Source organism: Dipodomys spectabilis, unplaced genomic scaffold (assembly GCF_019054845.1).
Source record: "Dipodomys spectabilis isolate Male_0828 unplaced genomic scaffold, ASM1905484v1 ptg000043l, whole genome shotgun sequence".
Lineage (NCBI taxonomy): Eukaryota > Metazoa > Chordata > Mammalia > Rodentia > Heteromyidae > Dipodomys > Dipodomys spectabilis.
This window is the reverse complement of record NW_024870720.1, coordinates 30,780,681-30,796,580: the sequence shown is the minus strand read 5'-3', so window position 1 is coordinate 30,796,580 and position 15,900 is coordinate 30,780,681. Positions and strand designations below refer to the sequence as shown.

General features: G+C 44.2%; 1 protein-coding gene across 2 annotated transcripts in view; it reads right to left on the bottom strand.

Annotated features, from left to right (window-relative positions):
- Positions 1-6,230: 6,230 nt before the first annotated feature.
- Shroom3 (shroom family member 3) overlaps positions 6,231-15,900 on the bottom strand; it is a 57,104-nt gene continuing 47,434 nt past the window's right edge. For both annotated transcript variants that reach the window (XM_042678256.1, XM_042678255.1), the window contains exons 8-9: positions 9,433-9,705; positions 6,231-7,285 (exon numbers count right to left, since the gene is read on the bottom strand). In XM_042678256.1, the coding sequence (XP_042534190.1) occupies positions 6,917-7,285; positions 9,433-9,705 (642 nt within the window). In that variant the 3' untranslated portion in view covers positions 6,231-6,916. The remainder of the gene's footprint in view (positions 7,286-9,432; positions 9,706-15,900) is intronic.

The window sequence follows — 15,900 nt, the reverse complement described above, 5'->3', positions numbered from 1 at the left end:
CTGATTCTGTGCCCTCCTCCTAGCTTCCCTCAGATGTGCACATGTATATACCATATATGAGGTCAAGAACATGGAGTCATCTAGGAATGACGTGACAAATTAAGAAGAGGTCCTTTGTTTCTTGAGTCCTGTTTACTTCGTCATATCTCCTTGCATTTTGAATTTAACATTCACATATCAGGGAGTCTTTGTCCCTTTTCGTAATTTTGACCTGATGTTGAGTTTGTCTGAAATAAGGATAGCTTTCCCAGGTCTTTTTTGGTTCTCATTTACCTGGACTTTTCCATCTTTTCATTTTCAATCTATGGATGTTCTTTCAGGGTAATATTAGTCTCTTACAGAAATGGATTTTAAAAAAAATCCATTCAGCCATTGGAGAAATTAATCCATTCTCAAGACATGATTTCAAGAAATGAATCAATTTTCAACATCCTAGCGCCATGCTGTTTCTGATTTTGTTGTTTTGTAGTTTATTTGTTCTTTATTGCCTTTCCTCTTTTGAAGTTTGATAGTTTTCTCTGATAGTATGTTTTAGGTCCTTTTTTAAAAAAATTCATTTGTATATTTACTATCGGCCTTTTTCTTTGCGGTTACCTGAGGATAACAACAACAAAATAAAATTCCTTATACTTTTAACTATATTTTAAGCTGGTAAGTCAAGCTTGATTGCAAAAACAAGCTCTACAGTTTGCTCCCTCCTACATGTATTGTCTTTAATGTCACAATTTACTTTTTAAAATAATTTGTGTCCTTAACAAGTTACTTTAGCTTTAGCCTTTTTTTGATTTTGTTTTTGGTGTTCGTCTTGGGGCTTGAACTCAGGACCTAGGCACTGTCTCTGAGCTTTTTTGCTTATGGCTAATCCTCTACCACTTGAGCCACAGCTTCACTTCCAATTTTTTGGTGGTTAATTGGAGATAAAAGTGTCTTGGGCCTTTCTGCCCTGGCTGTTTTCAAACCAGGATCCTCAGATCTCAGCCTTCTGAGTACCTAGGATGACAGGTGTGAGCCACTGGCACCCAGCTGTTTTAGTTGTTTTTGATCATTTTTCCTTTTAGCCTTTATATTCATTATCATTACAGTGTTGAGCATAAAAGCTTAGGGACAGTACCCAGGCCCTGAGTTCAAGCCCTTAGGACACACACACAAACACACACACCACCACCACCACCACCACCACCACCACCACCACCACCACCACCACCTGAGTTCAAGCCCTTAGGACTCACACACACACCCCACCACCACCCTCACCCCCACCACCCCCACCCCCACCCCCTCACTGAGCACTGGGGGCTCACTCATGTAATTCTAGCTACTCAGGAGGCTAAGATCTGAGAATCATGGTTCAAAGCCAGCCTGGGCAGGAACATCTGTGAGACTGAGACTCTTATCTCCAATTAAACCATCTAAAACCGGAAGTAGACCTGTGGCTCAAGTGGTAGAGTACCAGCCTTTAGCAAAAAAATTAAGGGGCAGTGTCCAGGCCCCAATACTGACAGACAAATGAAAAATTTCCCCAAACTATTTCAAACCAAATGGTTGTGTATTTTATTTCTTTTTGCCTTCAGAAAATAGTTTTAAAATTTCTTTTCATTGTCCATGAGCCCTCTTTGTTGATTTGGTCCTTTAAAACAATTATTCCATTGTTATACTATAGAACAAGGCCACCTCCTGCATTCAGTTAGAGAAAGGATATAGCTTTCATCTATTCACATGTACTTAAACAATATTTAAAAATCTTTCTTTAGACACCTTCTATATTAGCTTGAATGATGTAAAATGCTTAATTTTTTCTTTTTTTTTGTAAGAAGTTATATTTTATTATCTATAAGAACTGGCACAAAGGAGTGATCATTGAACATTAATTTTTTCTTTCAACTCAAAATTGCTAAGTTTCTACTTTACTCAGAGTTTTCCTCTTCTAGTTTTTACTTGTTCCAACTTTTTCTTTAAAAAGTCATTTTGGGAATGAAAAAAACAAGAAGATGCCAGGCACTGGTGCCTCACGCCTATAATCCTAGCCACTCAGGAGAATAAGATCTGAGAATAATTGTTCAAAGCCAGCTCAAGCAGGAAAGTCTGTGACACTCTTACCTCCAATTGATCACAGAGAAAGTTGAAAGTGGTGCTGTGGCTCAAATGGTAGAGCACTACCCCTGAGCAAAAAGGGGTTCAGGGACAACACCCAAACCCAGAGTTTGAGCCCCAGGACTGGCAAAACAAAAACAAAAACCAAACAAACAAGATGACAAGTATGCAAGAGACACAGAGACACAGAAAGAAGAGATACCCACAGGTAAGTACACAAAGGTCTTTAAGAGCAGAGCTCAGAGACTGAGATTGATAGATATAACACACCCACTTTATTTTGTCCATTGTGGGGCTTGAACTCAGGGCTTAGGTACTGTCCCTGAGCTCTTTTACTCAAGGCTAGCATTCTTCCACTTTGAGCTACAGCTCCAATTCTGGGTTTTGAGTTGATTTTGGAGATAAGAGTCTCATGGGGACTTTTCTGCCCCAGCTGGCTTTGTACAGTGACCCTTAGATCTCAGCCTCCTGAGTAGCTAAGGTTACAGGCATGAGCCACTAGCGCCCAGCTTATACCCACCTTAAACTGGCCTCAATTCCCACCTATTAGTTGGGCATTTTGAATAGTGCAGATGTAGGGAGCATTGGAACTTGTCTTTTTTAACCTTTTCTCCTTCAAGAAATGGGCTTTCCTCTTGATACGTGTTATTTTCTTTGAGAAATGGTTCTTAGCCAATCAGCAACTACAAAATTTAGTGATTCCAGAAGGTGATAATCTAGAAAAATGTATCAGTGCCCATTACCAATTTATTGCCCTTCAGCTCTAAATTCACTAAGGTGATGGAGCAAATTTTTCCTTCACACTGAGCACCATACTCCTCTTTCTCAGCAGAGGGCGCTAGAGCAGTAAGAGGGGAAGAAAGACAGTGGCTCCTCTAATGGGACGATGTTCCATTAAATCTGTTCCAAGTTGAAAATACTGTACGTTGAAATGCACTTGATAAACCTAACCTACCGAGCATCCTAGCTTAGCCCAGACTCAGAAGACTTACAAACTATTGAAGAGTCATGTGATTTACCGAATACTATATTGAAAGTGAAATGAAATGGCTATATGGATGCACTTCTGTACCATTATTAAGTTTTTAAGAAGTCATAAGTTAATCCATTATAAGCTGAGGGCTGTCTGCAGTCTTGCTGTTAGCCTTAGAGTCTGTTGCTTGATTGGGTGAGTGGTGTGGGCAGGAGGGTATCTAATTGAATTCTTTTCCATCTCCTATGCCTAGAATATGTGTTGTCCCAGTACCTTACAGCTCCAGCTTGTTGGTAACTTTCTCCTGTGCCTACTATGAACCCAAGCCTTAAAAGATTCCTGTCTCCATCTGTGCCCTGGGCTCAATGCCAATGCCAACTCTAATCTTTCCCGGTCACCTGCAACCCAGAGGGTTCTCACTGAGTGGCCACCTTTTCTGTAGGCATGGTCATTCTGTTGGTTGATGCATTTGCATGCCCAGGCTATTTCTTGCTTGCCCAGGGAGTGCAAATCAGTGGGCAAAGCAGTGGAAGAGAAGCTGTAGCTCTAGCGGCAGAGTGCTAACCTTGAGCAAAAAACACCTCAGGATAACACCCAAGCCCATAGTTCAAGTCCCAGTACTGATATAAACTATAACTAAAGGTAGACCTCCAGGCATATGTTTTAATTATTAAACTTCTAGTGACTTTAGATCAGATGTTAGCAATGGATTGCTAGGGGAGTTGGGATTTAAATCCTCCCAGGGGACCTCCTTCAAGCTCTTAACTCCTCACCTCAAATGTAGCCACTGTTTCTTAAGGGTTAACCCAAACGGGCTAATCTTTCAGACTAGCGAATCTGCCAGTTGAGCAAAATGAAATGTAAAATGTTCCCTTGCCGCAAAATACAAACTGTTTGGTTTCGATAGTGTCTCAGAGAAACCCAGACACTTCCTCTGTGACTCCTCCCTGCATTCTTTGGGGCTGAGCAGCCACAAGAAACAAAACAGCACGAGAAAAGATGGAGTCACCAGGCAGGTAGTGACAGGCCCAGGACTTCCCTGCGTGGCCCAGGGCAGGCAGACCTGCTGACTCTGTGGCAGGACATTGTCCTTCCCCCCCTCCCCCAGTTGTATCATTTGAGTATTACACAACATCCCACCTAATTTGTAATAGGAAGCATGGCTGAAATGACCGATGCCCAACAAGCATGCTCAGTGATTTCAGATTTGTTCTGAAATGCACATTGCGGCTGCTCTCATGGTCTCTCTGGGGGGATCCTGTTAGGAGGAAGGGCTTCTGATGTGAACGTTTGAATAGAGGGAGAAGAATGCAAAATGTTGAAGGGATGAGAACACAGGCTTCTTTTCTTGCCTACAAGCATCAAAGGTAAATTCTGAAAGCCGAGTTAGTCATTTCTTCAAAGCACAGAGGTTAAGTCCCAATACATGTCACCTCTCCCTGAGAATCAGATTTCAAAGCCCCACTTTGGTACCTGACTCATTTCACACAACACACTGTGATGAAGGGGAGGGACATGGGCTGTGGCCTGTCAATCATCAGCTGTCACTCTGCTGTGGGAGTCACTTCTTCATGGATGAATTAGAAAAGTCACCAGGAAAATGGAATGTGTAACATGCTCCAGTCCACTCCTGAGAAGCAGGCATTTGCTGGCCAGCTCCAAGCTGGTCTCACTGCAGGACCTGAGGGCCCAGTGAGGTGGACTCCAGGCTCCTGGCTTCGCCCAACTCTAAGGACTTGTCAGCCAGATACAGTTTTTGTCTCTCGTGATTAGTGTGGCTATGGACTGTGGTCCCTGCCTGTCCAGATGTCCTGGGAGATGGGGACTGGGAATGTGTGAAGCCTTCAAAACCATTCCTGGGAAAGCAAGGTGCTGATCCATTTCTACGAAGGGCACCACACGGTATATGTCATCTGAAAAGAAAAGCAATAGCTTTGGTTGTTTACCAGAAACTTCTGGGTGCTGTGTGGATTCTAAGTTAATCATAAGCCATCTGCACTGGGATGAAACTAAAGTCTTGATCTCTTAACCAGATGATAAAAAAAATGCCATTAGGCAATAAAAATATAACTAAGGAAAAAAAGGGCATTTGGTGTATCTTTGGGGTGTGTGTACACACATATGCTCCAGTATTGGAGCTTGAACTCAGAGCCTGGGTGCTGTCCAAGCCTGACTGGCTGGAGGTTGTCAGTCTACCACTTGAGCCACAGCTTCATTTCTGGCTTTTAACTGGTTAATGGGAGATACATTCATAGACCTTTCCTGCTCAAGTTGGCTTCAAACCTGAGTCCTCAGATCTTAGCCTCCTGAGTAGTTAGAATTACAGCCATGAGCCACTGGCACACCCCTCCCCCCCTTTTTTTTGGTTGGTCATGGGGCTTGAACTCTGGGCTTGGGTGCTGTTCCTCAGCAATTCAGCTCAAGACAAGTACTCTACCACTTGAGCCACAGCACCACTTCCAGTTTTCTACTAGTTTATTGGAGATAAGAGTCTCATGGGCTTTCCTGCCCAGGCTGGCTTTGAACTGTGATCCTCAGATCTCAGCCTCCTGAGTAGCTAGGATTATAGACATGAGCCACCAGCGCCTGGCTTTTCTGGTGTTTTACCAGCTCTGAGCAAACATGTGGGCAAACCAAGAGCTCAGGAGGAACCACCTGCTCAAAGTATGAGGCTCCTGCCATCTCCAGTGGCTAGAAACAGCCTGGCGCGTGGCCCGCAGCCTCCTCCTCCCACCTTCCAGTTTAACATGCTGCCAAGTTGGGCAACAGAATCCCTGTGTTGTCACCAGCAAACCACCGTGGTACAAATCCAGAGGTTATACTAAAAGTATAATTGATAGGTTTGATAATTTAGTAAAAACAACTTTTCAAAAACCATCATTGAAATAGCCTGATAAATATATCTCACTAAATCAGCAATAGTTCAGAGCGAATTGTATGGGATGACCGCATGAATGTTTTGAATTGGTTTGAATGCTGAACTTCCTTCTCCAGTTGTAGAGGCTTGAGAAAATTTAGTACTAGGAAACACGGGGATAAGCATTTTGCTTAAACTCTTCCCCCTGAGAAAGCCAGGGGGTACTGATTGGTACAGGTACATTTCTGACCAAGTCAGAAATGGAACTCGGATTCCCTCAGTTGAATGCAAGTATAGGATACTGGCTGATACTTATAAAAAATAATCAGACAAGTCACGAGAACAAGGAAAGAAAAAACGAGTCTCCACGCTTGATGCGGCTGTCTTTGGAATTCTTCATTAAGGTTTTCACAAAGTACAAAGTTCAAACATAGTTGTCTACATCCACCACAAAACAGAATCAAATAAGTGGTTAGCACACAGACATCATGATCTTCATTTTTAAAAATATAAATAATAACAAAGTTCAAGGCTTTACAACTTCCTTCTCAGCGTGTGTGTCTTTTTTAAGGCTTTGTGTTGTTGACCCTTCATGTATGGTATGTGTACCCGGTTATCAGGGCACGCTGCCTACCAGCGAGGAAGGCCACTATGGATACATTCCTGAGGGTGACACTCACTGATCTCAGCTGCCTTGGTCTGTTAAAAACCTACATGCCCAAACACTATCCACGCACTGGTCACAGTTTCACTAACTTTCCTTCTAATACTAAGTAATAAGAGAAAGGGGTAAGTTTCCAGCAGCATCCAAGCTCTCAGATCAATCGGGAAAGGCAAGAAGGAAAACCCAGGCTTCTTCTTGGATAGAATTTTCTTCCTTTTATCCAGGAAAACCCCAATCACCCAGAGTTTACATGGTAGTTGACAGTGAAACACTGTAGATTAAATAGTGTTGAGAGAAGTGATGATCTTTTGGTGGGGTCTCTTAGAAGAGGTTAAAGTGGAGAGGTCAATGTGGGGCCCAGGCCAGTGACAGCACAGCGCCCTACGGGGGTCCCTGAGCTCGAGAGGTCTGCAGGCAGAGCCAGGGCCCCGGTCTTGGGAGTGAAGTTGGAGGGAAGACTCTCTAGCAGACACTTGACCTGCTCCTGGCCCAGCTTTATCTTGTCATCTAGTTTTCGCTGCTCGATAAGGAGTGTAGATTTCATTTTCACGAAGTGCTGGTAATCCTGGAGTTGTTCCTCTGAGAGGTAATTGGCCAGGATGGCCAGGACGGCGCGTTCCCTGCGGTCCAGGTTCTCCTTGAGCTCCCGCGCATCCTCGTGCTGCCCGGCCAGGACCTTCCTTTTCTCATTCAGAGAGCTCTGCCAAGGCAAGATGAAAAGATTAGCACAGGGCAAGAGGAAGGGATGGAGGGAGGAAGGGAGGAGCGAGACAGGTCACCCATAGGGCAATGTTATATAGGACTGCAAAAAATCTAAGTTTCAGCTGGGTGCCAGTCGCTCATGCCTGTAATCCTAGCTACTCAAGAGGTTGAGAACTGAGGATCGTGGTTTGAAGCCAGCACAGGCAACAAAGGGTGTGAGACTCTTAGCTTCAATTAACTAACAGAAAGTGGAGCTGTGGCTCAAAGTGGTAGAACATTAGCCTTGAGCACAAAAGCTCAGGGACAGCGCCTAGGCCCTGAGTTCAAGCCCCACAAATGACAAAAGAAAAAATACTTCAAGTGCTCGGTTATTACTTCAAATACAGTCAGTAAGGAGACTGATAGTTCGAAGAGCAGCTTATAACCTTGTTGTTGTACTTGTATAGCATGCCTTTCTCCTTTATGAAGTCACTTGGTAGTTTCAGGATGAGGGGGTAAAATGGTTGGGGTAATGACCTGGCTTTTGGGGTCTAATCTTAGAGGCAATTGATCATCCAGGCATCCTGAGTACTTTTATGATACTGGCTCCCGCAGCCTCTAGTCTACTGGCTGAAAGTCTCTGGAGAAGGGATCCTGTTAACAGGACTTCCTGGGGATTTTTTTTTTTTTTTGACATTTCAGGCTCTCTCTCTAATGTAGAACAATTGCAATATTCTCCAGCTCTGAAGACATTAATTTCCAACTTCTAGGTTTATTCAGCTTCTGAATAAAAAAATGAGGGATTCGTATTAAAACTGTAAAAACTTTAAAATGACATTTTACTGTTCAGACTTTTCATGCTAAAGTGATCCCCTAGCCAGCTGTGAGATCTCATATGGCAACGCCTGGAGCGAAAGTACAACATTACCTCACAAATACCTCCATCTTCATAGGCTGCTTTCCTTAACCAGAAACAGCCCTAAAACAGCCCTGAGGAAGTGAATCTAGTGAATATAGGCACTTTTCAAAATACTGTAACTAGAGGTTAAAAAAAACCCAGAACTTTGAGCTCACCTTTAAAAAAATTATATGCCATTGTAAACATTAGAAGTATACAGCAAATGCCCACCACTCTGTACATCCAACGTTAGCATAAATGGTTTTTCTATGTATTTCAGAGTTCCACTGTATTTAGAGTTCCACCGAAGCCTTATGGGTAATCTCCAATGCATAACTACTGTGCTCTACTGGCAGATACAGGGCCCCTGCTCTTCTCATTTCTATTCATGTTTAGTTTTATTTTTCTTTTCTTGTGCTGGCACTATGACTTGAACTCAGGGCCCTCATGCTTTTGCTCATGACTGGCATTCTACCTCTTAAGCATGCCTCTGGTCCTGCTCTTTACTGGTTTTATTGGAAATGAAGTCCAAGGACTTTTGTACCTAGGCTGGCTTTTGAACCTCAACCTCCTGAGTAGCTAGGATTACAGGGGGGAACAACCAGTGCTTGGCTATTTTCAGGTTCTTACAAAGCACCAATCAGAATAAAAAGCTCATGTTGACAGGCTGGGCATAGTGGAATATTACGAGTTGCAGGACAGCCTGGGCTACACAGTGAGCCTCTATTTCAACAAACACAAAAGGGGAACCCCGGCCCCTTTTATGGATGTAGTACATAGTAAGGATTTATGAGATGGGACATAATGAAAGTCCTTAGGTGAATTTTACCCAGGGAGGCCAGTGCATTGTTATCTGGATTCCCCTTGCAGGAAACACAGAAGAGGCCTCAGTGCCTTTTGCTGGTGCCTGGGCCCCTCACAGCGGAGTCCCTGGAGCTTCAAGTTTATATTCCTGCCCTTCCATTACCCCTGTTACCTTTGTGGCCCAGCTCTGTTTTAGAGCACAGCACTTATCATCATGTGGAAGCAGCTGGGAGGACATGCTCTTGGGCACCTGTTAACCACTTTCTCACATGTTCTCTGAGTCCTAAGGGTCGGCATTACACCCTGGCAGGGCAGAAGCCACTTTCTCTCTTGGCCACTTATATTTTACCATCTCTAGGATGACCACAATCTTCTTGAGAAAAGAGGCCATGTCTAACTGCACCTCTCGTGTGTGCATAGGCTCAGAGAGAAAGCTCCTTAAACTGCGCTGCTAGCCCACATACCCTTTCTTCATTACTGGCGTCTTCCCCAAGGCCACTCAGGACGTTCTCAACCCGGGCAAGGCGCCCAGAAAGGGATAGCAGCAGGTTGACCACCTTGTCCAAGTCCCCTATGAACATCTTGTACTTGTCAAACTCGTTGGGCTTGCATAGCTCACTGATCAAAGCCTCCACCTCTTCTCCCAAGGCGTTGTTAAGCTTGATATCCATGAGTAGACTCCCCTTTGCTTCCTGGAGGGTCTCAAGTTTGTGGGTGAGGCTTCCAATGAGCTCAGCCTATGACGGAAGACATACACATAGAGATGAGCCAGCAGGATTCATACCTCACAGACACATGATGTAGTCATCAGGGCAGAGCTGAACGCTCCTGCCTTCCACATTCCCAAATCAGGCTGTAGGCCGTGCGGGCGTGTGCGTGTGCTGGAATTTAGGCCCTGGGCATTACCCCTTAGTTATTTCACTCACTCAAGGTTAGTGCTTTTTCACTTGAGCCATAGGTCCATTTCTAGCTGTTTGGTGGTTGAGTGAAGATAAGAGTCTCATAGACTTTCCTGCCCCTGTTAGCTTGAAACTGCAATCCTCAGATCTGGGATTACAGGCTATGAGCCACCAGCAACCATCCAATCTCTCCTTTTCTTGAGCAGCTACACCTGCCTTTTTCTGAATCTATTCAGCCTTCACAAGCTAACACCTGACTGATTGCATGTGGTCTCATCAGGTTTTCTAATTGTCAGATTTTGCCTTTCCAGTTGGTCTGTTAGTGACTCACACTGAAAGTCCCTTTGTGGCATGTTCTTGTTTGGTATAAGGATATCCTGGATAAGCAGGAAAGTAGGCTGACATGTTTCTTGAAGAGTCAGAAGAATGACTGGATCTGCCCGAGGTCTGAGCACCGAGCTGAATATTAGTTGAAGAGCAGTCACTACATAGCAATATACAGTGTGAGAAACTGTGCCATATCTCATTCGGCACCCTCCCCAGCCCACCCCCAATCCTGTAGAGATGACTACTCCTCACACAGCAGGTGAGGCCAGGAAGACTTTGTGATTGTCACATCACATGCATAAGGTAGACTACCTTGAGTGCAGGCAGCCTGACTGAGGGGCTCTCCTGTACCGCCATTACACACACCGACACCAAACTTCACCAGAAAGCCAATGCCTTGGTTTCATAACCTCGCTGTTCTGAGTGACCAGAGTCATGCACAATCTACGTACACCTATAAGACGAGGCTACACAAATACCCAGCACATCTAACTGAAGGAATAAAACAAATGTCTTTGTGACTTCAAGCCTCATTTCATTTGCATTAATGGATGTTATTTACTTTGCTCCAAGAGAAATTCATGATTTCATCTTTTTCTAGCTTAAGGCAGCCGGGAAAGAAACAACCAAAAAAAAAAATCTATTTATTGCACACAAAAAAAGTTGGAGCTTGCTTAGGGTTAAGTGATGTGGAAAACATATATAGAATAACATGCGTCCCTGGGTTTGATTCCAAGCACCACAAATACCAAAAAACTCCCACCAAGTTCCAGCTTAATCCACACACTTTTAAGCCAAGTTTTATGTCTCAAGCTGAAAACTTGGTTTGCAAAAAAAAAAAAAAAAATCAAGGTTCCAATCAATCTTTTGACTATATCTTCATTTTAAAAATTGAGGGAAAAGAACGTGTGTGTGTGTGTGTGTGTGTGTGTGTGTGTGTGTGTGTGTGTGTGTGTGTGTGTGTGTGTGTGTGTGTGTGTGTGTGTGTGTGTGTGTGTGTGTGTGTGTGTGTGTGTGTGTGTGTGTGTGTGTGTGTCTGTCTTATGTCTAGTAAAACCAAAGGATTCTGACAGCTTCCTATATTTTCTCTTTTCATGTGAGTGCAGTTAGGAATTATATCATAGTGACATAGGAAAATCTTTATTTCTCTATGATCTGCCCATCGGAAGTTCTTTTTCCTTATCTTCTCCTGGAAAACTCCACTGCTTTCCACAAAAAGCTCTTCTGGCCGGCGGCTGTGGTGTATATCTGGCAGGGACCACCAGAAGAAGGCCTGGCAGGGGCGATGGACTACGTTCATACGGAGAGAAGAGCATGGACACTGGAATGAAATGCAGCAGGAGACAGCACTGCATGCAGAGTGTCATCTAGTGCTCCCAAGGGACAGGGCTAAGACCAGCTAAATGTCTCTACTATTTCCTCAGGTAGATCATGAGAGAAGCTGACAGCTACACAACGTCAGCCCTGGGATTTTTAACCTTGTAGTTTAGAGCTGTTAGGCTGTTCACTCTAAATATTATGGCAACACTTTCTTGTAGAAAACTGGGTTACAACAAACTGCACATACTGCATTCTCAGGAAAAGGCCTTCTGCTCATTCTCAGGAAAAGGCCATCTGCTCATTCCAATTTTTGGCATCCATTTCAACCTCAAATCCTGAGAAGGGAAATTTCTAGAAAATACTTTAAAAAAAAATCTGAATTGTGGGAAGAAAAGAAAGTAACAGGTAACTGCCTCATGGTCTTCATTACCCTTCCAATTTTTTTTTCCTTTTTGTGCTGGTACAGAGTTTGAATTCAGGGCCTGGAAGCTGTCCCTTAGCTTTTTGCTTAAGGCTAGTACTCTACCACTTGAGCTACAGTTCCACTTTTGCTTTTGCTGGTTAACAGGAGATAAGAGTCTCACAGACTTTTCTGCCTGGGCTGGCTTTGAACTGTGATCCTCCTTGGACTCCTTAGTAATTAGGATTAAGGTATGTGCCACTAGTACCTAAATGACATCTTTTGAAGGTCACACTGCATGTCCTTATTCCTGGAAGGAACTTAAAACACTGCTTGTAATGTAATTTATGTCTTAAAAGAGCCTTCATTACATCTTTCAAAGGTTAGACTCAAAAGGGACAAATGTGACACATAACTATTGGCAGCAGGGAAGAGCAGATGGCCCTGGCAGGATGTGTTGTGATGAGGCTGGGAGAACTCGACCTCTTGAGGTTCTTCTCAGGGGTCTCAGCCGATCAGCAGTACGCAAGGGGCAGCCATGGAGTAAGCAGGGCTCGGCATACAGGATGGCCAAATGGTCTGACACAGCCAATGGGGATCAGGCTTGGGAGCCTCATCTACTAGGGCTTTCTATTCCAGACCAGTTTTGTTTTTCAAAGGCACAGAAGCTGGCCAGATATAAATATAGGTCAGGAGTTCAAATGTATTCTATCTGTAGGCTTCATGGTCTAAGAAACAGTAGGAGAAGAAAATGTCTGGGGTGAGAAGAGGGAGGCTTCTGTGGGGTTTATTTTTATACTATCAAGCCCTTAAATATGAAAATTTGAATTTTAAAAGTACAGGGAAGAGGGATTTTGAATAACTGAAGGCATCAAGGGAAAATTGGCCATAGAAAGTAATTTCTTGGCCAGGCAAATCTCTATTTAAAAAAGAATATCCTAAACTACTCATTTCTACCAGCAGAATTTGCTGGGGGAGAAGGGCAGGCCATGTGCATTAATATCAGTTTCTCTGGTGCTATTTGGGAAGTCATTGACATTTATCCACTTCTCATCTGGTAACGAATGTTAACTCAGTGTGCATGACATACCACTTATAAGGGCGCATTCAGACATAGGTTAACAGACCTCCCTCCTGCCTCACCATCTGTACACACAAGGCCCTGCTGGGACCTTTTTCTCTGCTCCAGGATGAACACAGTCTATGAGTCAGAGATAGGGCACTGACTTTTGGCATTTTGGTGTGTTTTTTTTTTTTTTTTGGAGATAAGAGACTTGAGGACTTTCCTGACTGGGCTGGCTTTGAATCAGGATCAGATCTCAGCCTCCTGAGTAGCTAGGATTACAGGTGTGAGCCGCCGGCACCTGGTTGAAGTAGGTGTGTTTGTCATTTGCATTCACTGATGAACAAGGCAAGGGAGACTGAAGTTACTGAGCTCACCTACACGTCTAGTAAGTGGCAGAGCCAGGCTTCAATTCAAGTTGTCTGGCTTCAGGGATCAGACCTGTAATCACTAAATTAAAATAGTTCACTGGAATATGACAAGGCTCAAATGAAATAAGGCTATAAGCAATTGACTAAGTAGAAAAGTAACACACGTTTGGTATTTGTGTGCGTGTGTGTGTGCGCACTCGCACGCACACTGGCCTAAGAACTGGACACAATCTGAAGATCACACTGCACTCGTTTTTAGGTAGATACCTTGAGGGGATACCCAGTTTCTCCTCACACATGATGCTTGCCTTCTGGTGACAACGATGCCAGTGACATCATTACAAACACAGTTGGCTTCTATTGATGATCTTCATCTGAACAAGTAAAACTCAGGTCTACTGGCAGGATGTAAAAACAGACTAGGAAGCCGGGCACTGGTGACTCATGCCTGTAACCCTACTCAGGAGGCTGAGATCTGAGGATTGTGGTTCAAAGCCAACCCAGGCAGAAAAATCTGTGCAATTCTTATCTCCAATTAACCACCAGAATACTGGAGGTGGCCTTGTAGCTCAAAGTGGTAGAGCACTAGCCTTGAGTGAAAGAGCTCTGGGACAGTACCCAGGCCCTGAGTTTAAGCCCCACAACCAACAACAACCACTAAAGAAACCCCACAACCAACAACAACCACTAAAGAAACAGAATGGGGTTTAGGCTTCTTCTGGTAAAAACCAAAACTGGGAAAAGCCACTTCTATCTCATAGGCTTTGATTCTTTCTTTGGTTCTAAATGGGAAAAGCAGGCTGAATGAAGGATATTACTGCTGTCTTTGGCTGAGTTTCAACCAAGAAAGACAGGGTCAAGGCAGTTTCTGTCCAGCAACCAGACTAAACCTTCATCGGCTGCTGTGTGATCTGATCAAAGCAAAAAGATTATATGGCCTGACAACCATGCCAAACATTTTCTTTCTAGCACTTTTTCTGCAAAGAACCCATTGGCATTTCCTCTGGAGGAAGCCTGCAGCCAGAGTGCCATCATGGGGACTTGGTACCTTCTCTTGGTCCCAAGTATCTTTGACAACAGGCGAGAAGCTGTATTAAATCTCTAAGTTCCACTAACTCATTTCCCCTCTCGCAAATGGTCTCCCATTTTTCCCATTTCAGGAGCTAGGAAGTGAGTCACCCTGGCCCCTTTCTTCTCTCCCATTCTAATCTATCACCAGTTCCTATGTGTTTCTCTTTAATTCCTCTCTTTCTTATTGCTTTTAAACTTCTCTGCATGGTGGCTATCACCACATTCCGTATCTTGGCTGGGAGATCTCTCACCCCCAGTGACTCTGCTAACAAGGCCTCTCCTTCTGTCTTCCATACAAAGCTGCTGAAGTGATGGTTCTAGAAGATACAGTTGCTATGTGTCTGTCTACTGTAAACCTACATAGGGACAGATGAGGCCATAGCCCCTTGCTGCCTCTCCTCACCTTATATTATAATTAAAATGTTGAGGTTCTGAAAAGCTTCCTGAAAGTTAGCTACTAAGGACCCTGAAGTACAACCGGGGTGTGTGTCTTTCTGTCTCCTCAGCTTTTTATGTTCTAAGTCTGACCTGAGGACAGCCCAGGGCCACAATGCTTAAAGCCTGAGGATAGGAAAAGCTGCTTCCTTCAGCTCCAGTGAGGGAGTGTGGGGGGGCCTTTCCAACCCCTCTCCCCTCTTCCTCTTTCCTCCCCCAGCTCTGTCTCCCCTTGCCCAGCTATACTGCACAGTCGTGGTCTAGGCACTGCCAGCCCAGGAGAAACCTTTCTGCTTAGAGAAACTGGTCGTGTGTGTGTGTGTGTGTGTGTGTGTGTGTGTGTGTGTCTGTGTGTGTGTGTCTGTGTGTCCTATTACTCCACGCCCCCCTCCCCCCTTCACTGAGGGTCTTCCCAGGTAGATCTGGCACTGTGCAGGCTACTCTGATTCCTGAGAAGAGCAGGACCAGCAGTCCCTGGGGCCAGTGTGTGGGAAAGACACAGGAGGGAAGGAGCTGGGCCGGAAGGTGCTCTAAGTGCAGGCACTCACTTGAGCCCTGGGCTCACTTTCAATCTGCATATACCTAGGGCATATCCACACAGTACAGCAAACGTTTCCAGAATTGAACTGTAATAGAAATGACACTCAAGGTCCAGACTAACCTCGAAAAGGAGAACCAGGTAGGGTGTAGGGTGGGGAGACAGGTTAGCACAGCATAATACAAGCTCTGAAAATGGTATGGATGTTGGAGCCACCACCCAAAGGTGAGACAGAAGCTTTAATGTGTACCTAACTATGGTGACTGCTTCCTGAAACTCACACAAATGAACCAATAATTTGCTAGCAGACTGTAACAGAACTCCGTCAAAGCATTTTTGAAAATGTTCAGAATACAACACATGGTTATTCAATATACAGAGAAGCGGTACTAGGATCAATTCTTGGGAACAGGGAATCAAAAAGTGCTAAACCCAAAATAATCCTGATATTAGGATCAAAGTCTGTAAAGCATGTTATACAGTCATGTCCCATGGCAAAAGCCTACAC